Source organism: Pleurodeles waltl, chromosome 1_1 (genome assembly GCF_031143425.1).
Source record: "Pleurodeles waltl isolate 20211129_DDA chromosome 1_1, aPleWal1.hap1.20221129, whole genome shotgun sequence".
Lineage (NCBI taxonomy): Eukaryota > Metazoa > Chordata > Amphibia > Caudata > Salamandridae > Pleurodeles > Pleurodeles waltl.
In genome coordinates this window covers 995,326,409-995,352,488 of record NC_090436.1, presented here as the reverse complement: position 1 = coordinate 995,352,488, position 26,080 = coordinate 995,326,409, and the positions used below count along the sequence as shown (strand labels likewise).

The following is a 26,080-nucleotide window of genomic DNA, read 5'->3' as shown; positions in this document are numbered from 1 at the left end:
ATTATGTTTTGTTCCTATTATTTTAGCGCAAAATGCATCCTCACATCCAAATTAGATGCAAGGATGCATTTTCTGCTTCTATATAGCTCTAAATGTCTGATATACATTGTGCATAATTAAACATAAGTTTACATAATTTTCACAAAATGTCACGTATTTTCATGTAAGCAATTACATGATGTTGGAGGCTAGGTTATTAGTAGATAGTATCACTACCAACAAGGCCACCCTGGCAACATAAAGTCCAGTCTGGGTCTCAAAACATCAGCTCCTGGCTTAACCCCTGGTAGCTTAGCATCGAGCAAGCAGGCTTAACTTAGGAGACAGGTATGTAAAGCATTAAGTGCACCAATACAGTAAATAAGTAGGACATCACACACAATAAAAATCCTACACCAATGTATAAAAATAGGCAATATCTGTATCTTGAACATGACACCGAAATGAAAAAAATCCAATATAAAGAACCAGAGATATGAATTTTCAAACATTAAATCAAAAAATGTGCTTTCTGGTGCTTAAAAGTCAATAGCGCCAACAGGTGACATCTGGTCGCGCTAGACCCGGACCAAGTCATAATTTGAGGCTGACTGTGATGGTGTCTTTCTCGGTTAGACTGACTGGGAGGCCTTGGTCAAAACTTTTCCTTCGGACTTAGTCATTTTTCTGGAGCTTTTTCTCTTATCATCAGGCAATTCTCCTCTTCTGGCTGGGATCCGATGCAATGTGGTCGGCTTGATTTTCAGCGAGGCCCGGTCAAATCCTGGAAGTCTTGTTGACGGGGAAAAACTTCAGAGCTTCAGCGGGATGAACGTGAAATTCGGACCAGGTCGCGGTTTGATGTCGATCGCTTGACTCCCACCAACGGGTTGGTCACCTTATGGAGCTTTGCCACAAAAGTTCTCCAAACTCCTGGATCTCCTTCCAGAAGTTCTCGTTTGGGTCTCAAAGTGTCCAAAACACAAATCAAAGGGTTTAGCAAGTCTGAGATAGTCCTTAGAAGTTTGGAACTTCAGTTCTCGCAATGCACCTGGCCAAATCCGCAAAAAGTCCACTGGACGCACTCTAAGCTGGGGACTTTTTTGACCGTTGGTGCAGGCAAGCTCTGTTAACCTGGTGCCCAGTTCTTTTGGAAGCAAGGCAAAGTCCGTAGGGCTGTTGTTTCAGTGTGCAACAGGCGCAGTCCTTCAGAGTGCAGTCCTTTGGGTTGCAGACCAAGGTTCTAGCAGGGCAGACTTTCTTCTTCTTGTGGTTTCAGGCAGCAGATCTGAGTTTCTTTGCAGCTCTTGCATATTTTGTAACGCTGCGCTCAGACGCAGCGCCTCTTTCTGTCCTTGCGGATGGAATGCGCTGCCGATACTCGGAGCGCCGTTCCCCGCGTTTTTTGACTACACATTATGGGAAGCATATATTTCGCTCCCGGTTGCGCTACACTTACCTGTAGCCCTTTTTTCTTCTTTTTTGTTGTTGGTGGTGGGTTTGCCTGTTCTTTTTGCCTGTCTCTGTCCATGTTGTGTCCATCTTGTCTTCTTCGTGTTTTTGTCCCAGCATGCTTTGTTTTTCTTTTATACTACTTTCTTTTTCCTATACTGGTTTAAGGGCTCTTCGCAATTCAAGATGGTGTTCTTTCCTCTTCCTGTGATGTCACTTCCTTTTTCTCAGTATATAAGTCAGTCAGTCTTGTTCCACCTTGCGTTGCAAACACTTTTTTCTGGTTGTGCTGTTCGCTCCTGTTTTTTGCCTTGGGAGATTTTTGCCTGTTCTTTGTTCCTGCTTTTTGCCTTGGGAGATTTTTGCCTGTTCTTTGTTCCTGCTTTTTGCCTTGGGAGATTTGCCTATTTTTGTTTCCTGTTGTCAAGTCCTGTTTTTTCTTGTTTTTCTTCAGGAGTTCCAGTTTGAGGTTTTTTCCCCAGTGTTGGGGTTTTTTCCCTCTGGGACTCCTTCTGGAAGGTACGGTCTGCTTAGGCGTGGCCTGTCAAGTGGCACCGTGGCTACTAGAAGGGGTCACCCTTATCTGGGAGTATCCAGAACCTGTAGAAGACTTGGTGTATTCGCCAACCCGGTACTCAGAGGTGAGAAGTCCAGCGCAGTACGTAACATATTTATTCAATGGTCTAGGAGGACAAACAGGCCCCCCTGTCCAATGAAATGAAGGGTGCCACCACAAAGCTTGGCAGCTTCCTCCAAAGTGTAGTATAATCTTGTTCCACAAAGCACTGCAGTTTAAATATCCAAGATGGAGGATTTGTCTCCAGAGGAGCAAGACCTGGCTAAACCAACCTACTGGTGCGGCTCATTTCCATTAACACTCCACCCTCTACACCGGAACCACACTCAAACGCAAACTCCAGAGAGTCCAGAACACAGCCGCACGCCTCGTCCTTGGCCTCCCCCGCCACAAACGAATCTCACCACACATCAAATCCCTTCACTGGCTCCCCATAGACAAGAGAATCACATTCAAGATCCTCATCCACGCACACAAATCCCTCCACAACACCGGCCCAACCTACCTCAATGAAAGAGTGAACTTCCACACTGCCACACGCAACCTCCGATCAGCCGACCTCGCCCTAGCCACAGTCCGCCGCATCCAACGCACCACCACAGGAGACAGGTCCTTCTCCTACCTTGCCCCCAAAACCTGGAACTCCCTCCCCACAACCTTCGCAAAACCAAAGACCTCCTGCACTTCAGAAAGAACCTCAATACATGGTTGTTTGATCAGTGACCCTCCCTGCCCCCCCCTTTGATTCCCCCCCCAGCGCCTTGAGACCCTCACGGGTGAGTCGCGCTCTAAACATTTTTTGATTGATTGATTGATTGACCCTCCAGACCATCTGCAAATTCCATTCCTTGGCCTGTCATCTGGCAGTGGGGTACAGGGAGAGGGGGTAGGTCTGGCTGGAATTCATTTTTGGCCTGCTCCCTTTGAAGCCCAGTTTGAATTATCCAGTCCCCTTTCTAGCCTGAGCCCTGCAGCTGCAGAGCTCCCTTTCCCAGATAACCTCTGCTCTCTGCAGGCCACTTATCACCCCATCAAGGCAGCTTGGCTAATCCTGTTAAGGCTGACCAATCAGGAGAGGCCACTAGCTGGCTGCATTTTGGCTTACCGAAACGAAAGCCCCATAACTTCTCTTCCTTATTAGTTATGATAAATTCAATAGTAGCACATTGTTGGATTCATCATTACCATTCTTTCGAGTCCTTGAATGATACATTTAACTCCTTCCAAGCAATATTTATGCTTATATGAAATATTCCAATGTTAGCTTATGGAGCTAAGTATCTACAATGGGGAAAATTAAATGGGTAGTTTTGCTCTCACCAGGGCATATAAATCACCTTTTATAATGTCCCTGCTTATAGTTGCATAGCACCCTACCACTGGGGCACCTACGGGAGACCTCAGGGGTGACATATAGGTACAAATAAGGTAGATTACCACTTTAGAAGTACCTTTATTTCCAAAGTTGAATCTGCACACATTTTACTTTTTACAGACAGTATGCAAGGCAGGGCTGACAGCAGGCAACACACAAATGCACATTCCAATGCAGAAAATCTGCACAGCCTCTAAACTTACCTGCCCTATTATATACTAGAGAATTATAGGTAGTTTGAATCCCCCTTGCCCTATTATATACTAGGGACTCACAAAGGTCTGTCATTGCCAATTGTAATTATATACATTACTGTAAGGAAATGCCTCCTTGGCATGGTTACCCCCTGACTTTTTGCCTTTGCTGATGCCAAGTTATGATTTGAAAGTGTGCTGAGGCCTGCTAACCAGGCCCCAGCACCAGTGTTCTTTCCCTAAACTGTACCTTTGTCTCCACAATTGGCACAACCCTGGCACCCAGGTAAGTCCCTTGTAACTGGTACCCCTGGTACCAAGGGCCCTGATGCCAGGGAAGGTCTCTAAGGGCTGCAGCATGTCTTATGGCACCCTTGGGACCCCTCACTCAGCACACACACGCTGCTTGCCAGGTTGTGTGTGCTGGTGGGGAGAAAATGACTAAGTCGACATGGCACTCCCCTCAGAGGGCCATGCAAACTTCACACTGCCTATGGCATATATAAGTCACCCCTCTAGCAGGCCTTACATCCCTAAGGCAGGGTGCACTATACCACAGGTGAGGGCATAGGTGCATGAGTACTATGCCCCTAGAGTGTCTAAGCAAAACCTTAGACATTGTAAGTGCCAAACACAAACTCCACAGCACCATAATGGCTACACTGAAAACTGTGAAGTTTGGTATCAAACTTCTCAGCACAATAAATGCACACTGATGCCAGTGTGCACTTTATTGTAAAAATATACCCAGAGGGCATCTTAGAGATGCCCCCTGAAAACATACCTGACTTCCAGTGTGGACTGACTAGTTTTGCCAGCCTGCCGCACACCAGACATGTTGCTGGCCACATGGGGAGAGTGCCTTTGTCACTCTGTGGCCAGGAACAAAGCCTGTACTGGGTGGAGGTGCTTCTCACCTCCCCCTGCAGGAACTGTAACACCTGGCGGTGAGCCTCAAAGGCTCACTCCCTTTGTTACAGCACCACAGGGCATCCCAGCTAGTGGAGATGCCCGCCCCTCCGGCCACTGCCCCCATTTTTGGCGACAAGGCTGGAGGAGATAATGAGAAAAACAAGGAGGAGTCACTCCCCAGTCAGGACAACCCCTAAGGTGTCCTGAGCTGAGGTGACTCTGACTTTTAGAAATCCTCCATCTTGCAGATGGAGGATTCCTCCAATAGGATTAGGGATGTGCCTCCCTCCCCACAGGGAGGAGGCACAAAGAGGGTGTAGCCACCCTCAGGGCTAGTAGCCATTGGCCACTAACCTCCCAGACCTAAACACACCCCTAAATTGAGTATATAGGGGCTCCCAGAACCGAGGAAGATAGATTCCTGCAACCTGAAGACGAAGAAGGACTGCTGACCTGAAGCCCTGCAGAGAAGACGGAGACACCAAATGCTTTGGCCCCAGCCCTACCGGCCTGTCTCCCCACTTCAAGAAAAACTGCAACAGTGATGCATCTCCAGGGTCCAGCGACCTCTGAAGCCTCAGAGGACTACCCTGCATCTAAAAGGACCAAGAAGCTACCGAGAACAGTGGCCCTGTTCAACAAACCTGCAACTTTGCAACAAAGAAACAACTTTTAAAGACCACAAATTTCCTCCCGGAAGCATGAGAATTTCTACTCTGCACCCGACGCCCCTGGCTCGACCTGCGGAAAACTAACACTACAGGGAGGACTCCCCAGTAACTGCGAGCCCGTGAGTAGCCAGAGTTGACCCCCCTGAGCCCCCACAGCGACGCCTGCAGAGGAAATCCAGAGGCTCCGCCTGACCGCAACTGCCTGCTTCAAGGAACCCGACGCCTGGAAACCACACTGCACCCGCAGCCCCCAGGACCTGAAGGAACCGAACTCCAGTGCAGGAGTGACCCCCAGGCGACCCTCTGCCTAGCACAGGTGGTGGCTACCCCAAGGAGCCCCCCCCTGTGCCTTCCTGCATCGTGGAAGAGACCCCCGGGTCTCCCCATTGATCTTTATTGAAAACCCGACGCCTGTTTGCACTGTGCCGCTGAGGGTGTACTTTCTGTGCCTGCTTGTGTCCTCCCAAGTGCCCTACAAAACCCCCCTGGTCTGCCCTCCGAAGTCGCGGGTACTTGCCTGCTGGCAGACTGGAACCGGGGCACCCCTATTTCCATTGAAGCCTATGTGCTTTGGGCACCACTTTGACCTCTGCACCTGACCGGCCCTGAGCTGCTGGTGTGGTAACTTTGGGGTTACCTTGAACCCCCAACGGTGGGCTACCTTGGACCCAACCTTGAACCCTGTAAGTGTTTTACTTACCTGTGAACTTAACATTTACTTACCTCCCCCCGGAACTGTTGATTTTTGCACAGTGTCCACTTTTAAAATAGCTTATTGCTATTTTTGCTAAAACTGTACATGCTATTGTGACTATTCAAAGTTCCTAAGATACCTGAGTGAAATACCTTTCATTTGAAGTATTGTTTGTAAATCTTGAACCTGTGGTTCTTAAAATAAACTAAGAAAATATATTTTTCTATATAAAAACCTATTGGCCTGGAATTGTCTTTGAGTGTGTGTTCCTCATTTATTGCCTGTGTGTGTACAACAAATGCTTAACACTACCCTCTGATAAGCCTACTGCTCGACCACACTACCACAAAATAGAGCATTAGAATTATCTCTTTTTGCCACTATCTTACCTCTAAGGGGAACCCTTGGACTCTGCATGCTATTTCTTACTTTGAAATAGTACATACAGAGCAAACTTCCTACAATTACCATATACCTTTTGATCAGAGCAATGGCCCTGGTTAGCAGAGCCCAGGGCACAGTCGGAGTCAGTTACCACCAGTGTGAGTCATAAAAAATGGGGGTAAACATGCTAAAAGGATGTCTTTATCACAAATGAATTTTGCATACTTCAACTATAGATATCAAGTCATATATCTGCCATCAGATCCCATTCAAAATTCCTCCCCTACCCATTTTGATGCACCATTTTTACATGCCTGTTAGGCAAAGTAAGGCTTTTAAGGATGCAAGCTATCAACTTAGGAGATGTAATAAGCCCTGCTGCCACTGAGTTTAACCGAATTGTGTAAAACACACTGTTGGGTTATACCAATAGTTTTATCTCTTGTTGAAACTGTAGGGTTGTTTATTTAGCTCAAACATCTTTATTTGGCGCTCCCTAAACATATCACCAGTTCAGTACACCTTTTGTTCATCCATTTCCCAAAACTCCTAGCTATTTATGATGTGGAACAGACATTTTTACATGGAGCTGGAGTAAAAGAACATGGCTATGTTGTAAGTGATTTGCTTGCACCTACCTAATCCTAAATCAGTAACTTCACCCTAAAAATCAAAAGAGGTGTATAATCACCTAACCCCAAGCACAACATGAGCCATGGAACACAGGGGCTAGTTTGCAGTGTTGTGGTCCACAATGCACTGCTGTTTCTGGGATTAGCCTAATATCAATGTGTGATCACTGCACCAGGTGATGGACTTGCACTGCATGATAATAGTGCACTATGTCGGAATTCCAGCCAACAACCCCCTCTCCTCCAAAGTATGGTGCAATTCTAGTGGTTTCATAGATATGTAGACAGAATAGTGACTTATAATCCTCTCAAGCAGTAACTTACAATTGTAGCCTATGTCTTGCTAATGCAAGAATGATGGAGTTAACCTCTGTAGGCCCTCCTGAGCCTCAGTTTCTCTTTTAATTTCTTAGATTCATGCTAGCAACGAAAACATTTGCAGTAAGGACAGATTAATCATGAATGCCAATATCCCTTGGTATTGCCTCCAAGTCATATTTGTTCCCTAAATTCCCAACTAATTTTACATTTCTTCTTTATGTAAATTATAGGTTTAAAATGTTTTTTGTTTAAATCATTGTAATAGAAAAGCAATAGGTCCAGTACACTTGATTCCACAGTAGTTATAGGTGGTGTAAGATCTCATCCTCATAATTGCAGACTCGCCTAGCCATGAGCCATCACACCACCATAACTGTGGTTCGGTCTACTTTTTAAAACTAAGAATAAATGTTGGAAACATAGCTCACAGAGGACAACCTGTGGTATCTTGACATGTTGTGTTACGCCAATGCTTAGTGTGTAGAATTTGCCTTGAGAACTTAGAATGTAGAACGTAGATTGCTCTTAGAATGTGTCTTGGGTCAGTTGGGTATCCTGTGGATGTGGTGGCTAGGATGTGTCTTATGGTCTGCTCTACTTTAAAATATTGTCTTTTGGACATTGAACTGTGTGTGGCCACCTTCATCACATACTACCCATGATGAAATAAAAAGTGCAGGAAGGAAAAAAAGAGCTTGTGATAATGTCCCTGGAGAAAACAAGGATTGAAGGGGGAGGGAAGGGACGCAGGGGGAATGGTGAGTAGAATAAATCTCCTTTGGAAAAACACCCTAATGGTAAACCTAACATAGCAAAAGAGAGAAACTTTTTTAAGTCCATGCCACATCTAACCCTCCCCATCAGGATGTATAGAGCTGTACACTTGCATGGTCAAACCTTCCTTTGCTAACTAAAGTCAAAGCCACAAATGACAGTCCCTTAGCCTGAAAGCTATTCATGAAAGATAATATTCTTTGCAATTCTGCCACTCCTTCAGTCTTATAGCATTCCACATCAAAGATTTGGTGTTTATATTTTGGAACTCCTGGAAGGGGGCACTTTTACTGTTTGCGCCCCTGAGCAGCATGAAAAAGGTGTGCCGGGTGCAAAAAGAGAAAGTGCACCCTATTATGGTGAATGTGCTGTCCCCAGGGCTGCCTCAAATGTGTGCTGCTCAGGGGGGGCATGTTAATCCAAATGGAATATGGAGCAGCTTCTTCAAAACTGCTCTGTGTTTCATTGTGAAAATGCCAACACCCCTGCACTTTCACGAGGAGAGAGAGATTCTCTTGCAGTTGGATGCAGTAAGTGACTGCACCGGTCTGCAAGGGGGTGTCTCCGGAGGGCTACACCACACCACCTTTTGTGGCACACTTTTAGTGCTTCTCCTAAAGGTAAGTTTGCCTATGCACCTGTGTCCATTATGTGGTGCGGGTGCAAAGGCAAAGTGATTTCCCTCATTTGCTGGGGCCACTTCCCCATGGAAATGGGGGAACACCTTCTAATGGTCTTGCTGATGTAACATGTGCATAAGTGCTATCTGTATTACAGGAGGGACTGCACAAGCGTCTGTGGCCTCTCCAGTAATGCCAAAGTTCACTGGGGTGTGCACAAAACAGGTACACATTACCGTTGCTTCCCAGGGCCTTTAATAGGGCCCTTGGTGCACCACTTGGAGTTGCTCTCGCTTGTGATGCTTGATTGATGTAATATGGAAATACTAACACTCTTTACATGCACATGTAGAGATCCTTTAAGGGCAGCCTACTTAAGTTGGATCAGAATCGCAAGGTACTACAATCATGATACAGCCAGTAGAGCGCTCAGGGCCTGCTTTTCTCGAAGCTGTATGCACCATGACCATGTCACCATTCTGGGAAAGTACTAGATGATCACAAAAGAAACAATGTATCGCCTTGGCAGCGGAAATTGAAAGGTCAATGTGAGGATATCCTAAAGCAAGAGAATTAGCTACCATCCTCCAATTGTCTAAAGCCCCCATGTTATTATCCAGCACTATCATAGCACATGTAAATTCTTCTTTGGGTTTCCTCTCAATTCCACTGATCCAACCCTCGAAGCACAGTGTACCACTCTCAACTGACCTCGCTATTGCCTGAAGCCCCACCTCCCTAGACTCCACCTTCTTGAAGCAAGCCTTAGTAGCTAAGCTCGACTTTTCAACTTTTTCATAAATGAGTATACAGAAGTTAGTGTCTCCCTCTCTCCCACCGCTAAAATACTTGTTGCTGTGTTCTCCTACTCTTCTTCTACTTCCTCTACAGCAGAATTCTTCCTGCTCAGATAAAACAAAATCCTATTTGTTTCTCTTTTGTTATTTCTCTGAAACCATGGATGACACTGTCAAGTACGACTGTCATGTGGGAGTGGGACTCTACCTCACTTGAAAACCCTAACTCTGTCATTGGAGTCTCTGTCTACCACTAAGTTTGTCTTCAACACCTGAGATGGTGACAGTCCTGGAATCCACACCTGCCCTGCTTCTCCTAGAGCTCTCTGCCACCCACAGGAGTGCCTTGGGTTGTTACTTCCTCAGACTCATTCGGCCAGCAGATCCCAAGGAGAGCTCAGCCTTCCACTCTCACTTGTAATACCTCAAAGTGAAGACCAGCCCAACTGTCTGTTATTGTGACTTCTCTAACATTTCCAATAGCTGCACTCCAGTCTCCTTTTCCAAGGCTGTTGTTGGCCTAAAACAGGTGTGACCATTCACCTATCAGTTTCACTACTATCAGTGATAAGTTATGGAGACCTAGGGCCCTCAAACTGGATCCAGATGATAAAGCGTGACCAAAGGAGAAGCTTAGTCATCAGGCCTGTGGCTCTGCACCGCCCTCTGTTTAAAAAGGTGATGAGATCTTGGAAATATCCAGCATGAACATTGCAGTGGTAGGACTCAAGTATTAGTTGGTGGTCCATGATTTTGTGTTGATTTTTGGCTGTATTTATACAATTAGCTCAAAACACCTCTATCACGTGTATACTTTTTTGCAGTACTTACATTTTGCAGGAGCACAATTACAAAAATGAAGATCAGCGCACTCTTGACCATGGTTTGCAGGTTCCTGTGAATACAAAGTATCTCATTAAGGCAGCTGTAGATTAGAAGTGGATACTAAGGCCCTTATTTATGCTTTTTAACGCTGCATTTACGTCATTTTTTGACGCAAAAGTGGTGCAAACTTACAAAACACAATGGGGCATATTTATACTCCGTTTGCGCCGAATTTGCGTCGTTTTTTTCGACGCAAATTCGGCGCAAAACTAACGCCATATTTATACTTTGGCGTTAGACGCGTCTAGCGCCAAAGTATGAGGAATGAGCGTCATTTTTTTGCGTGAACGCCTTCCTTGCGTTAATGAGATGCAAGGTAGGCGTTCCCGTCTAAAAAAATGACTGCGACGCAAATGCGTCGTATTTATACTCCCGGGCAAAAATCACGCCCGGGAGTGGGCGGGGCAAAAAACTCCGCATTTGCGCCTCTTTTTAACGCCTGGGTCAGGGCAGGCGTTAAGGGACCTGTGGGCTCAAAATTAGCCCACAGCTGCCCTCCCATGCCCCCAGGGACCCCCCCTGCCACCCTTGCCCACCCCAGGAGGACACCCAAGGATGGAGGGACCCATCCCAGGGACATTCAGGTAAGTTCAGGTAAGTATAATTTTTTTTTTTTTTTTTTTGCCATAGGGGGGCCTGATTTGTGCCCCCCTACATGCCACAATGCCCAATGACCATGCCCAGGGGACATAAGTCCCCTGGGCATGGCCATTGGGCAAGGGGGCATGACTCCTGTCTTTACTAAGACAGGAGTCATGTAAATGGCGTCTGGGCGTCGTTAAAAATGGCGCAAATCGGGTGGAGGCGATTTTTTTGCCTCAACCTGACTTGTCCCATTTTAAGACGCCCTAACGCCATTTTCCCCAACGCTGGCGCTGCCTGGTGTACGTGGTTTTTTTCCACGCACACCAGGCAGCGCCGGTCTGCTAGCGCCGGCTAACGCCATTCAATAAATACGGCGCCCGCATGGTGCTTCAGAATGGCGTTAGCCGGCGCTAATCTTTTTGGCGCAAAACTGCGATAGCGCAGTTTTGCGTCAAAAAGTATAAATATGGCCCAATACTTTTTTGTAAATTTGCGCCGCTTTTGCGTAAAAAAATGACGCAAATGCAGCACTAAAAAAGTATAAATATGGGCTTAAGTCCTGTCTTTTCAATTATCCTTAATTAAACCATTTATCCTCTTCATCATGTTTGCGCTGTTTTCTAGACTGGCACGTGGCCTATTTCAACACCCATGAAGTACTCTAAGCATACTGGTGGAAATGTTAGTGACACTTCATAGTGGTTAAGATGTATTTCTCTCATGATAGTTTGCCCTGTTTGTTATGTGCATGATGCACAGGCCTCTGGGTTTCATTCTTGTTTAAACGCAGTAGCAAAATGAAAACAGAATGTGCCACTTACAGATACGTTAGTATTGTATTGATTTCGAATGTTTTTTAAGATGTTTAATTTGATGGGTTTTTTTTTACATGTCCTCTTGCTTAAACTACCTGGCATCGTGTTTCTCAAAAACATCCGAAGATTTCAAGATCGCTGATCCATAGACCTTGTAACAATTTCATTAGCAGGAAATAACAAACCCAGTCATCTGCAGCATATTACATACCACTTCTGTAATCTAAGGTTTATGCTATACACCCTTTTGGAGGGTTCTATGTGCAAAGTAGCTTGCGTCCTAAAACATAATATACGTTTTCCTTGAGTGCGTTTTTTCAGTCTTTCTTGCAGCAGTAACTCAGTAATGCAGGGCAGTGTTCATCATGTTTACTAGAACCCTTACCATATATGTTCAGAATGGATAACTGCATCAGCTAAACTCATCAGTTCGTTTACTCAGTAAGTCGCCTGCTATCTCTTTTAACCATTCACGCTTTAAATGTTCCTGTGCTCGCCACTATGTAAGTTAACATAATATCATCCTTTCCTTAGCTGCTTAAACCCAACATTTCCACAACCAAATGGGAAGTGGCCTATGCATGTTTCATCCTTCACACTGGGTTACTTTCTCACCCAGTAACTTAACTTAACACCTTTCTTCCCCGTTCCCTAAACCCTATCTACAGCCAAACATGCTGTATCTGTCGTCCTCCCATGCATTCTGACACAGCTATGCAACCTAGGTGAGGCCCTAAATTTTGGTATCCTGACCCAGGCCACCTTTACTTTAATGGTTGCCAAGGCAGAGGTTTGAGCATGCTGGGGAGCACCCCTCCTCCCTACCTCTGCATACCCAGCCGCCAGAGCACACAAGGAAGAATTAACGTAGTACATGCAGCTCAGTGCTCGGACACCTCTGATTTCTTCAAATACTGCATGAATACATTATTGAGGAACATATGTATACTGTGGAGCATTGAAAACAGACCATATGGCTCTATAACAAAGAAATGTTTTATTGTGAGAATCATTAGTATTGTTTGAGATTAGCCCTGAAGAAGTTCCTCTATGAAAAAGGAATAAAACGCATTGGCTGCTTTTAATTGCAAATATAACACAATAAAGAATAGAAAAAGTTTTGAAATCTAATTTGCACTCAAGTCTTGAGTTTTGTATTCTACATCTCAATTTAGTGCAGTCCAGCTCATGCATGTAATTGTGTGAATGGCAGCAACACCTTTTGCAGATGGTCCCTCATTTGGTAGTGTAGCGGCAGTAATATGAAGGACTGGCTAGGAAGTGTGGTTAATGTTTAGCCACACCTCCTGTTATCAACATTTTAGACATCCCTGTGTTATACCTTTACATGGATACCGGCTGTCTTTTTGCATTACAGGTACTTCAGACTTGAAGCAATCTTCTGCTTGCACCTAACTATGAAAACTCTGAAAACGTGTTCAATATAATTGGTCTGTAAACAGTTTTCTTGATTACTTTGACTTAATATCAAACTATATAATCACCTCAGGTTTCCACTCTATGCAAACTAAAGGCGTAAATAAATGAAATAAACAAATTGTTTTAGAGCAATGCTTTTCTATTTTCAAACGATATTCATACTCTGCACTTTTTCCTGCATTGGGCTGTAATGCCTGGCATGACGGTCACCAAAACGGAAAATAAATCCATGTACTACAAGAAAGCACCCAGCATATGAGGGACATTTTTAAAAAACAAAACCTCGCCTTGGGGGGGCTTGATGAAAAAACGAAAAAAGAATACTGGACTATCCATCATGCTGCCATGACTGGCAGCCCGGCTAGTAATGAGCAATCTTGTTTTCAAAGTGCTTCTGCCATGTTGATCAAAATACCCACGCAGGAAATACCTCAGGGCTGGGTGGGCCACCGAGCAGGCCCTAAGTGAGTCCCGGTACTATTATTCTGTAATTGCTTGTGGGAATTTTGTCTCCAGATGGGATTTTTCGGCCTCTTCAGTAAAGTTTCCGCCAGAGCCGGACAGGGAACTCAAAGTAGCCCTGCCGTTTTTGTCAGACCAGCCCCCAGGTTGGAGGAGAGTGCAAGTGTGAATCACTGCTGCTTTTGTTGGGGGGGGGGGGGGGGTGGGGGGGAATATTGCAGCATAGATTTAAACTGGCCCTCCCACTGCAAAACTGGCTACCACTCTTCTGTCCTCCCGGTGAAATGCCCAATGCCCACTACGGCCAGTCCGACCAGTTTGCCATGTGGAAGATAGACACAGCTACATGAATTTGACTATGTATTTCCTACGGCAGTGACCTTTGCTATTCCTGTTTTATTACTTAGATACTTGTACTATCACATGGCTTTTAAATACTGTTTTCTATTGTTAATTTAATTAAATGAATCTTGCTTGGTGAGTACGATGCTCTATTGTTTTTCTATATGTATTTCCCCCACGTTGTACGCCTGGATGCCTGACTCAGATGACACCATCCTGCTTAATTTTGAACCAAGTTGATAAAGACACTCATTTCTGGTCAGGTTATTGCATGGTCATCACCTAATTTTCCTTTAAATAGATTACCTCGCTCTGAAAAAGAAAAAAATAACAGATGTGGATCAGGAAAGTGGAATCAGTTCAGAATCATGAAGAGCATCTTTCTTGGAAGCCTCTATAATGCGTCTCAAGGATATGTCAGGTCGAATCTTTGCTGAATTCGATACCTAGATCCCTAAATTCAGTCAGAAAATTAGTCCTGAAAACAAAATCAATAAACAGCAATTTGCAGAAAAAAGGTCAAGTTAAACATGCAACTAGGAGACTTGAGTGAGACAGGAAACAAAATGATGGTCCTATAAAGACTAGGCCTGGGCGGAGTGCGCGTAGTCACACTACGTCGAACTCAGCGAAGTGAGAAGAAAAGTCTGCCATGCTACGTGGAGTTCTGCAAGTAGGTGGAGTTCTCTGATTGCGCCCGTTCGCATTGTGTTTGATATCAAACGCAACACAAAGTAGGTACTCGAGTTCAGAATTGTGCGCAAATGGCACCATGCGGTTCACATGGGAGCGGTCATCTCGTTTTTCACTCTGTTTATCATCCCACATCTTCCACCCTGACACTTAATTTACCCCTATTTTTTAGTTACTGTATTAGTGTGTCTTTTTGAGTCTGAATATTTTTTAATTGTTTTAATCTTTTTGTGTTTTTTGTGACTTTTTGTTTTTTAAATTATTTTTCCCTTATTTCTTCATTCCTTCCTTTTCCTCCTGTTTCTTTTCTTCTGTTATTCACCCTTCCCTGCCCAGCACCATGGCAGAGCAGGGGAACAGAGGCCGCTTACCTTGTGGGCGGCGCCACCGTCAAGGGGGGCAGCTCGGACGATCTTTAGCGATGAGGAGGAGGAGGTGGCAGCACTGGTTTTTTATGTGCAGCGCCACCTCCCCTCCATGTTGGCAGCAGGCCTGGGAGCGTCAGCAGCATATGACCAGGGTGCGCAAGTTTGTCAGGGCCACCACCCAGGTCCAGCGCACCACCAAGTAGCTGACGCATCGCTGGGTGAATATAATTAACTGAGACCAGGACCTGCTCGATCTGCTATGTGTTAAGATTCCTTGCCTTGGTGAGTATTATATTTTTATTGTGTTTGTGTTCTACAATGCTAACTTTTTTTCTGAATAGCATGCAGCTTCTGTTCTGAGGTAAGTTAGATTTAGTTTACGTTAAGAATATTATTTATTATAGGCACTCACTTTGGGTGATTATTTAAGAAGCCATTGCAACACAGACCTCTCTGCCCTTCTGCCTCCATAGTGAATAAGTGATATCAATGAGTTAGCATTCTCTGTGACTTTATGTAGCTCATACAGTCCCAAACAGTTTCACAGTGATGCGAGCATGCATGCAGTGCAAAAAAGGGAGACTGAGTTGGGTTATCAAGGGGCTTGAGAAATGAGAATAGAATGAAAGATCATTCATTGCAATGCATTAGTTCCAAATATGGTTTTTATTAAGAAAATTTGGAATAGGAATTGTAAGATTATAGCCAACTCAACAATAGTAGATCATACTAGTACCATAGGCAAGATGATTTAATTATGTTATTGCATTTGCCTGTTATATAATCATTTTGTGGTGATTAACAGTACCACTAATTTATGTTCTTTATTTCTTACATCAGCACCCAAGGATAAGAAAAGGGGCACTGCATCGGCGGGTCCAGCAGGAGCTGGGCAAGCACTGACCACCAGCGCTGATGCTGATAGCTCTGCTCATCCCAGTAATTCTTATTATTTAATATTATTATTAATATTTCCATAACTGTTACCTCTCCTTCCTTTTATACTACCTTTAATTTTGCCTTGTTTACTTTTTTATAGTCTCCCTTTTTTCCAACTCCCATATCCAAGTTTTGTTTAATTCCTGTTATCCCTGCATTATCCTTTTTTCTGTCTTTCATTGAACATTTTGTATTCCACCCCTTCATTGCTCTTCAATGAATCAGAGTCATCGTCAGTCATAGGCTATAGATCTGCCCCTCTATTATGTAGAGCTTTTGGTTGGCTTAACTACCTCACTTTTCTAACATTCACACAAAATGCCCAGAGTGATATTTTTGACAGAAGATACTGCAGTGTTAACCGAACTGTAACAATATATTGCGGTTGCATTTGTTTGATTAAAAAAATTAAGAAGAGTAGGTGTTCTTGGCATCTAAAGACTGTATACTGTCTTTATAGCCACACCAACCAGTGGAGCCGGCTCAAGTTCCACTGATGCAGGAGCAGATGAAGCAGGGCGAGACGCGGCGGCCGGGATGACAATTACTATTACTCACTAGCGAAAAGAGCATTGTCATTATTGTATTTATGAACCCCTTGCATTACAGTTACAGCAGTGGTTTGGTTACTTTACTTATGGCCTCTTCTATCTGCAACTCAGCAAAAGCACCCATAATGTACAATGAAAATGATGGCTTGATAGAAACGTGAAAGAACAGGTTAAAAGAAAGGATGGGTGAAAAGAGTGAAAGAAAAAGATGCGAGTGTATGAAAAAGGATGCTAGGATGAGTATTGGGTAAATGGATGGATGAGTGAAAGGATGATTGAAAGAAAGGGTGGATAATGGGTACTGAATGGATGGATAAAGGATTGTGAATTTGGGTGAAAGACTGGATGAGAGAAAGTAAAGCCTAAATCATGGTGGCTATGTGTGTATGTAGGGAAGAGAATGAAAGGATGATTGAATAATTGATTGGAAGAATAAAGAAGGGAGCTCTTCTTCTGTAGAGAGATCAGTGAAGCACCTATGTTCTTCTATAGCAAAAGCTCTACCTCCTTGCCTAATCCATCTGCCTGCCTTACTCTGCAGTGGAGGAAATCAGGTTCCTTTTCTTTCCTTACTGCACAGTGAATCAATTTGTCAGAAAAAAATTGTGATGGTAGGCAAGACCAGTGAGTAAAGTGGGATGAGTATGCTCCCGATTTGATTTCAAGTTTAACTTAGGTGATAGTGATAAATGTGCCAAATACAATCTGTATAGCCCATTCCTTTCCCTGTAGTGCAGTGCATTGTTTCCTCCGTCTACTTACAGCAGACAGGATAAATATATCATACATTTTATACATGACATGTGTGACATATCTTATTTATTCATCTGCCTCTTTGGAGCCAGGGTAGAAACTAAGTGAAAGGCATGTGGGAAAGAGCAGGGCCATTGGAATTAAAGATATATAATTGCCAGCTATAGATGCCCGAGCTGCAGATAGTAGCAAAGTACTTGAAGTGCTGGCTAGCATTATTTGGCACAACAACTTGTACTCCATATTGCATAATGCCTTACTCATCATAAATGAGAGGTAATTCATTTTTTTTTCTCCAGTAAATGTGTCTGTTTAGTTACAAAAAATACATTAAAAAGAAGAAAAAAGAAAATCACTGTTTTTTTTAATCTAGTCTTATTCTGCCTTAATCCTTTTCTACCGGACAGTCAGTGCTTTTTATGTGAGGCATGTGTAGGCAAACAAAAAAAGTTGACTCTGTGACACTCCTAATCATATTCACATAAAACTCCAATGTCCCTAGGGGACCAGTAACGTACTGCTACTGTGCCACCCACTACCTACCATTGAAGAAGTTTTTGTTCAGAGCATTGTTTACAATTTTTCTTCTTCTTTTTCTTGATACAGACGCCTCCTGCTCGACTACCACCTCCACCAAGCAGGAGATAGCTGCCTGTCTGCGGCAGCAGAGGCTGGGGAACATCCAGGCCAAATATCAGTGGCTGGTATTTATGGAGGAGGAAGAGGCCAAAACAGCTGCCTCTGTCCCAGGACCCAGCAGAGCAGCATGCCATCCTCCCAGCCAGTACCTTGCCGATGCCGCCACCAGCAGCAGGGTTCCTGACTATACCTGCTACTGCAGCCTCCTGTTCCATCAGGGCATTGCTCAGACACATCCTGCAGTTGCTGGACCGGATGATGAGCTGGCTCGCCAGCACTGAGGAGAACCTGGACCAACACCGGACCCATATTGACAGTGCCCTCTTTTAAGCCCTTTTTAAATTTTCTTGTTTTGGTGGGAGGGGTTTGCTGTGGGTAAACAGGGTGGGGAGGGATTTGGGATGGACTTTGGACTGTTCGTTGGACGTTTTGGGGGCTGGTTTATTTGTCCTGAGAGAGGGGTGGGACTGCTGTGAGTGTAGAAATAGGGTTTTCTATTTTTACTTCATTTGCATCTCTAATCTTCATTTTGGTGTTTAAGACTTTTAGTTTGCACTGCTGTCTTTAAGTGTAGCCTGTTTTAATAATCTGCCAAAAAAAGTGTAGGCCATTTATTTATAGCCTCGTTCCATTGCCCTCTGCAACTTTACATTGACCACTAGGGGATGATTGCCCTTGCCTATTTTGCCTACAAACACCCAGTACACATAGATATCTTCTTCAGCAGGAGTTAATTACTAACTAAACAGGTTCACTTCAATCCATAGCTCTTTTCTTACCTGTATAGATGAAGCGAGAGAGTCTTCTTATTGCAGGGTTTTTCCTAAGGTCAATTCTTAAGAAGGTGGTAGAGGTAGTAGTAGCAGGCTAGGGCGATAACATGGAAGACAGAAGGTGCCACTCCCACCTATGTGAACTCCAAATGCAGGATTAATTAAAGGGTTGTTCATCATTGTCAACTAGATTGAAAGAAGCAACGTTTGTGGGTCATATGTCATAACTTTAGGAAGGCTGAGACCAGATGACCGTAATGACAGCATTAGACACACAACAAAGAAGACCATATGACATTAAAATCTAGCAATTTCTTGTAAGCAATGGTGGGGAGCTATAAAACTAAACTTAGGAAATTAAATCATGGGGTCAGGAGAAGTGGGCTCAGACTCAAGAGTGGTTGGACTAGGATAAGTGTTTACAGAACATGCACAAGGCATGAATGATGATGTTGATGGGGCTGAAGCGGAATATTGCTCAGGTAATAGAAAGTAGAAGTTCATGCAGTGAGTTGGTGTTGCATTCACCACATCCTCCCCAGCAAGTGTGTGATTCATTTATGGTGTAAACTTAGGTCACACCTCAATAAATCACACAACCCGGGGAAGAAGGTTAGGGGTTCACTGATTGGATGGGAAAGGGGATTTGGGGAAAGGTGTGATAAAGACAAACACTATACAAAGTAAACAATGACAATATTCTTTGGGGTGCTGAGCAGCACACCACCATCAATCCGTTATGGAAGGAAATTAAGGGATAAGTAAGTATGACACAGTTGAGTAAATGCATTGCAAACAGTCCTTCTGCCCCAGAGAGACCCCATATAATATATCCAAAGTGTTATGCCTTCTAGTTTTGAAATATGAAAGATTGAATTTAACCCACCCAGTTCTAAAAATTATGATTGTTAAAAGGAAAATTATACTTTATTGCCAAATTGGGTGATGCATTGTCATTCTTCTTGGAATTCAGTCACTCTGGTGCCTGTCTGAACCTGTCTGGTAGGTAAGCTAGAGTCTTGAGCTTTCCCCAGTTTTTTCATGCAGGAGAGGACTAGGAGAAAGCCTGTGTATTGAAAAAAATTGTAGCTGTATTATACAGCAAAGGAGAAGGACACAAGAAAGCAAGGTAAGCTTCATGAGGAGTCAGAAGTTTACCAAGAAGACTCAGAGGCAGAGGCACAGCAAGAACATAAGAGGAGTTTTACATTTGAGCTAGAAATGCAGCAAACACATACTCAGTGGCATTTCCAAATCAACGCACCTCTCTCCAGTTCACAGAGCTGAGTGAGCACTAGGCCTCAGAGTCTTCGCCATCATTATGGGTTCTCTTTGAAGCCAATAACCTTCTCCTTTCTAGCTGTTGAAATAGTCCAGCCCTGAGTCCTTTCATCTTCCTCCTCCAGACTCTAACTAACTCTATCTCAGTCCCAAACTGAGCAAGGTAGACCTGTGAAGTACACTGCTGTTGCAGAACAAATAGAGAGATAGAACTGGAGTATTTTTGGGGTAGATTTGTCTTTGGTAACTAAAGTGGCTGGTCTGAACTGAGATACCAGAAAAAAGTGGACCCTGCAGATAAATTTCACAAATTTTGAAAGGCCAATCACTTTCAGGAAGAAATGATCCCCCATCGGCCCCCAAGCATTGCAAATAATCTAAAACAAGTTTACAAATTTGTTGCACTCCCTTCCTCACCGTCAGCCACCACATACATCAGTCATCACTCACAAATTCACAATCAATTAATATATCACCACTCATTGGTGAAATAGGTACTTAATAGTTACCTCTTCCAATCCAAGCACTGTGGTGAAGCACAATATCTTCTCTTTGGTGGTATCCACAAATTGAAATTAGGCATTGGCACTGCCAGTTTTTTAATCAATGATCTTCTAGGGCAGCCCTGCTAGGTGATGTAAAAAAGTAGGATAGGCAATGGCATGTGAAGGAGGCAGGCATTGTCTTCAAAGTCCTGAATGGTATGTGGGGGCTTCTTTACTGCACACGCGTCCAACTGCAAGCTGGGCTTATATGTGACTATAAAATGGTGGGGCAGCATAAATCCGACACAAACATAATGTTCCACTAGCATGTATATATATATATATATATATGTCATTTTACAGCTCGGCAAGGACGACACTGTGTAAATCCTATGCTTAAAGATTTTGCTGTACAAATGGCAAAAGATTTTGTCACTATCTAGCTCGGTGATGATAGCACTGTGCTGATCCTATGCTTAAAAACTTAGCAAGATAAGCAGACATTTGAGGTGAGCAAATCTAGAGTGTCGCTGGTTTTGCAGGGTGCTCCATACTAGAGCAGCTCTCCTCCTAAAATTGGGAACTTCCCAGAGTTCTACTTTGTTTTTTGCGAATATATATATATATATATATATATATATATATATATATATATATATATATATATATAAACACATATATATTTGAAAGAAATAAAGAGAAAAAAGGAGCTGAACGAGAAATAATTTAAAAGTTCTATGGTGGCACTGGCATACTCAGTCCAGGAAGTAGAGTTTGTTCTCGAAACTCTGGTGATTCTCCCAGGAATTGGTCAGCTAACGTGCTTAATTCTGACCAATCATCCTCTTCTTCTTCCTGTGGTGTTTCAGGAATGGTGTAATCAGGTGGTATAAAATGCTGGTTCATTTTGATCATCGTCACTCTCTCCACGTTTTGAGGTAAGAGACTGGTCCTTCTAACTGTAACAACTGCACCAGCTGTACTGAACACACATTCAGCAGACATGATTGCTACAGGGCAGGCCTGCTGAGCTCTGGCCATTGGCACAGCTTCCCATACCAATACGCCAATAAGTTTTGATCCATATACACCCCTTTCGGGTCATCCAGATACTCCTGGAACATCCTATGACTGGTGATTGGTGCTTCTACCTGCTTGACCACTTTTTCCTTTGCTTCTGTACTGGACTTAAGACCTACCACTTGAAAAGAAGCTAATGCAGAGGTTAGGTCTGATTCTTCTTTTGCTGTTGTTGCCATTTTTCTTGATGGTGGGGTTGGTGGGGGTGGGCTAAGACTGCCCTCTCTGGAAGTTGTAAACAGCACCCCAGAACTGCAGAGTGGGACTCTAAGTTCCAGCCTTTCTTCTTTCAGTTCTCCTGCTTGCTCAATAATCCACCCCTTGTGTTGTGAAACATCCCCTTCAGAAAAAGAAATGAAAGTAGAAATATTTTTTTTTGTAGCCTGGCTCAAGTAGGATAGCACAGATGTACTCTTTGGATGAGATTATGTCATTTTGCAGCCTTGCATTACAAGTCAAGCAATAGCTCAGGTTATCAACCAAGACATGCGCTTCTGGGTTTTCGTTCGCACCCCTGAATGCGTACCTATCAGAAACCTTCATTAGCTGCTCTTGTAGCAGATGCAATAACAGGATAGCTTGGCCCATTGTACTGTCCTCCTTGCTAACTTCCCACATGAAAACCTCAAAAGGGAACAGCATCTATGTGAGGCATTTGACTAGGCCTCATCTTTCCGCATCCATGGTCATGGCTTTCGCAATTGTAGTAGCTTGTCTTTGAATGACATAGTCATTGATCTGTTTGTACTGCTCAAACAAACGTTGCAACATATAATATGTTGAGTTCCAACATATTGGCACTTCCTTTATCAGGGAGTTACCTGGAACTCTGTTACCTCAATGAATAACCTTCAACTGTTTCTGGGCTTTAAGAGAATGGCTGAAATGAGTCCAGCTGTGTCTGCAGATGGTCAGTATGTTGCTTACTGTGTCTTCTTTTTTTAAAAAGCCTTGCACAACCAGGTTGATGCAGTGTGCCAAACACAGGCCCCTGAAATAGCCACCATCTGCCATGGTCTTGACTATGTTACTGCCATTGCCTTGGCAACAAATCCAATTCAAAGACCTCTGGGTTGCAGCCATTCAGACACCATGCTATTAAATTCCTCCAAGATGTTTGCATCTGTGCATGATTTCTCCATAGTGAACATGGCTTCTGGTGCATGCCGCCAAACGCTCTTAAACAATTCTTACGGTCAAGACTTGTAGATAGCTTTTGCTTTACCCTGACAAATGAGATCCAGTGTGCAGTGATGCACATGTAATCAGTCGCCTGACAACTGGTCCTCATGTCTGTCGTCAGGTGAATAGTGTGGACAACACTTTGCTGCAAAGCCTGTCCTACCAATCACAGCACATCATGATGCAATGCTGGAACAGCAACTCTGGCAAAATAGGTCTAATTTGGAACCTTCCAATTTGGGCGTAAGGCTGCCACAAACTCTAAGAATCTCACTCCTTCCACAAAAGAAAAAGGGAGAAGGTGCAGCACTAACATTTTTGTCAGCTTCCCATTGTACAAACATGCCATTGGATGGTTGCAGTTATAGGGCCCCTCCTGCCTAAACATGTGGGGCCACTGATGCAGGTCTCTTTTGAGATGTAGGTCGGGGTAGACTCAATGTATGTCCTGGTGCAGTTACCGTATGCTGTGGTGTCTCCATCTGACTCTGAATCTTACTGTGCCATTGTGAGGTCGCTGAGGCGGGTAATTCTGGCGCACTGCTGGGGACATGGCTGCTTTGCATGAGGATATCACCCTCTTCTTCGTCACCTTTCATTGTGATTTGATCAGTTGCAGCTAATGTTTCCTAGCTCTCCTCACCTTCACCACTGCAACCACATTGATCATTTTTTTAGGTGCTCCTCCCACTGGATTGAGTGATGATTTTTCATATGGGTCATTTGGCCTCAATTACCATAATGTGAACGTGTCTTACTTTGATAAACACTTGCTTGGCAAATGGAGCCTATGGAAATGTTCCACTCCTGTTTGATAATCATAAAAAGTCCCACACTGGGGAGGAGTGCTTTTTCATTGGGCCACCGCCAATGCCTGAAGAAGAACTGGCTGTAGGTGGGTATGTTGATGGTCTTTCTGCAGTGCATACTTCTACTGAGGTATGGGTTGGTGCAGGTCTCTACTGGGACATTACAAATATTGGAGCTGGCAGTGCTGCCTGTGCCACATTCCTCAGAGCAGGTTGGATAGTAATGTTGAACTTCTCTGTGCCAGCTTTCACAATGACTGGCTCGTTGTCTTCATCTTCCTCATCATCATCTCCTTCCATGAATCTAAGGATTTCTGGAAGATTTCTTTTACCTTGCCGCTCCTGTTGTCTCTCAGACTCTGTCGTGGTCCACTCCTGTCCCTATCATTGTCATCAGAAGTGGTGCTTGGAGAAGATGTTAAAGTAGTTCCCTTCCTTTTTCTTGCTGGAGATCTGGGAGCCATTGATTCTAAAAAAAGAGGTTCTTTCTCAGCAGGAAGCTTGACCTCCTGTTCTGCTCCAACTTCTTGAAGACCTTGCTGCGGCTGCTGTCCACTTTGCTCTGTTTCCTGAAACAATTGGGTACTACTTTTCAAAAGGGACAAATCCAGTTCAACATCACTGCTCGTCGGCGTAACCATGATTGCAGTGGCTGCCTCACTGGCAGACATGGTCTTGGGCTTGGGTTGGAGTGGTGCTGTTGATGCAGGAATGCTGCTCCCAGGAGTCCATTGTGGCAGGCACACATCTCCCAAAAAAGGTTGCGAGTGGCACACCACTGGCACAAAGCTGCTTCTTCTCATTGGCCTCTTTCTTGGGAGTAACTTTCTTTGGGGCCATCTAGTTTGGCAGTCGCACTAAGATGCACAAGCAAAAGATTTTGGTGCCTGTGGACCGAAGTAACTGTAAGGCCTTCTCTTTGGCAGTACTGTGGGTGGTATGGGGTCTCTTCTCTTGTACACCTAAAAAATAACCAAGCAAGAAAACCATGTAGTTTGTGAAGCATGGCATTGTTGCAGGATGAAATAGCACAGAGAAATGCAATCTTAGTGCGGTTGATTGCTTATGTAATATACCTATTTAATTAAACTTTGTAAATGCAACCCACATCACCACACCATAAAAAATTACATTTAAAATCAGACAGCACAACAGGCAGATCTAACGCTTTGATTTATCTCCATCTTTCTTAAAGGCGACACCTCAGTAGTCAGAGAGAGGTGCATGGGTAAGTGGAATAATCCTTTAAATAACCTATGGCGGCAAGGTGGTCCAGGGGAAATGGAATAATCATTAACAAAATGAATTATGCTGTTGATTTGTCTGCCATGCTCCACAGCCAGGTTGTACTGGAGGAAATTAAATTACACCTAAAGAAACTGAATGCTGTAGTGCAGCTGTGCGTCTTTGGTAGATGGAGGAATGGATCGGATGGATGTGGGTGGATGGATCAAGGCAAAATGCAAAGTTAAATAAAAAATAAATTAATTTAAAAAATAAAATATAAAAATTAAATAAAAAGAAATGTACAAAAATTAAACAATGAGATAAAAATTACATAAAAAATTAAACTAGGTAAAAAAATATGATATAAATAAATAAAAATAGAAATGTAAAAAGCAAATGATCAATAATTAATGATGTTTCTATGTAAGCCTATGTAAAAGGCACACTGGCTGCATGCACAAAATGGCTGCCAGCAGCCACATGCTCAAACAACAACAAGGAGGAAGGAGGAGGCATGGAGAACAAAGAACACATGCAAGCCTGTGGCAAGGGACACTGGCTGCATGGACAAAATGGTTGTCAGTCAGCCGCATTGCCAAACAACAACAACAAAGAGATAGGAGGCATGGCAAACAAAGAACACATGCAAGTGTATGGCAAGGGATACTGTCTGGATGGACAAAACGGCTGACAGCCACATGGGCATACAAGAGCAACAAGAAGCAAGAAGGCAAGCAGGCATGGCAAACAAAAAACACATTCAAGCCTATGGCAAAGGGACAGTGGCTGAATGCACAAAATGGCTGCCAGCCACATGGTCAAACAATAGCTAAAAGGAGCAAGGAGAACAAAGAAGAACACATGAAAGCCTATGGAAAAGGGAACTCGATCAATCAATCAGAGTTTATAGAGCGCAGCTACTCACGCATTACGGTTTGAAAGTATTGGGGGGGGGTGTAGCGTGTACCGGAGGTGGATTAAAAAAGCCATGTCTTGGATGGTGTGATGCTATTAATTGTGTTTGACCAATGACTTTGTGTTTCACCACTGCACATATTAGTTGCTCAATGTTCACCAGTAGCACATTACATGTTGTGTTCAGATTAGCTGCCTATTGGCTTTAACATGGAGTTAGCCATTACATTCTGTATTCAGTTTAGCTGCCTATTGGCTTTGACATGGCATTAGCCATTACATTCTGTATTCAGTTTAGCTGCCTATTGGCTTTGACATCATATTAGACATTACATTTGATATTTAGATTAGCTACCTATTGGCTTTGACATGGCATTAGCCATTACATTCTGTATTCAGTTTAGCTGCCTACTGGCTTTGACATGATATTAGACATTACATTTGATATTTAGGTTAGCTGCCTATTGGCTTTAA

The 26,080-nt window shown here is 43.7% G+C and overlaps 1 protein-coding gene across 1 annotated transcript in view; it reads right to left on the bottom strand.

Moving 5' to 3' along the window:
* LOC138287232 (uncharacterized) overlaps nucleotides 1–26,080 on the bottom strand; it is a 146,442-nt gene that overhangs the window by 76,417 nt on the left and 43,945 nt on the right. Inside the window, exon 2 of the mRNA XM_069227619.1 lies at nucleotides 10,214–10,277. Within this exon, the coding sequence (XP_069083720.1) occupies nucleotides 10,214–10,277 (64 nt within the window). The remainder of the gene's footprint in view (nucleotides 1–10,213; nucleotides 10,278–26,080) is intronic.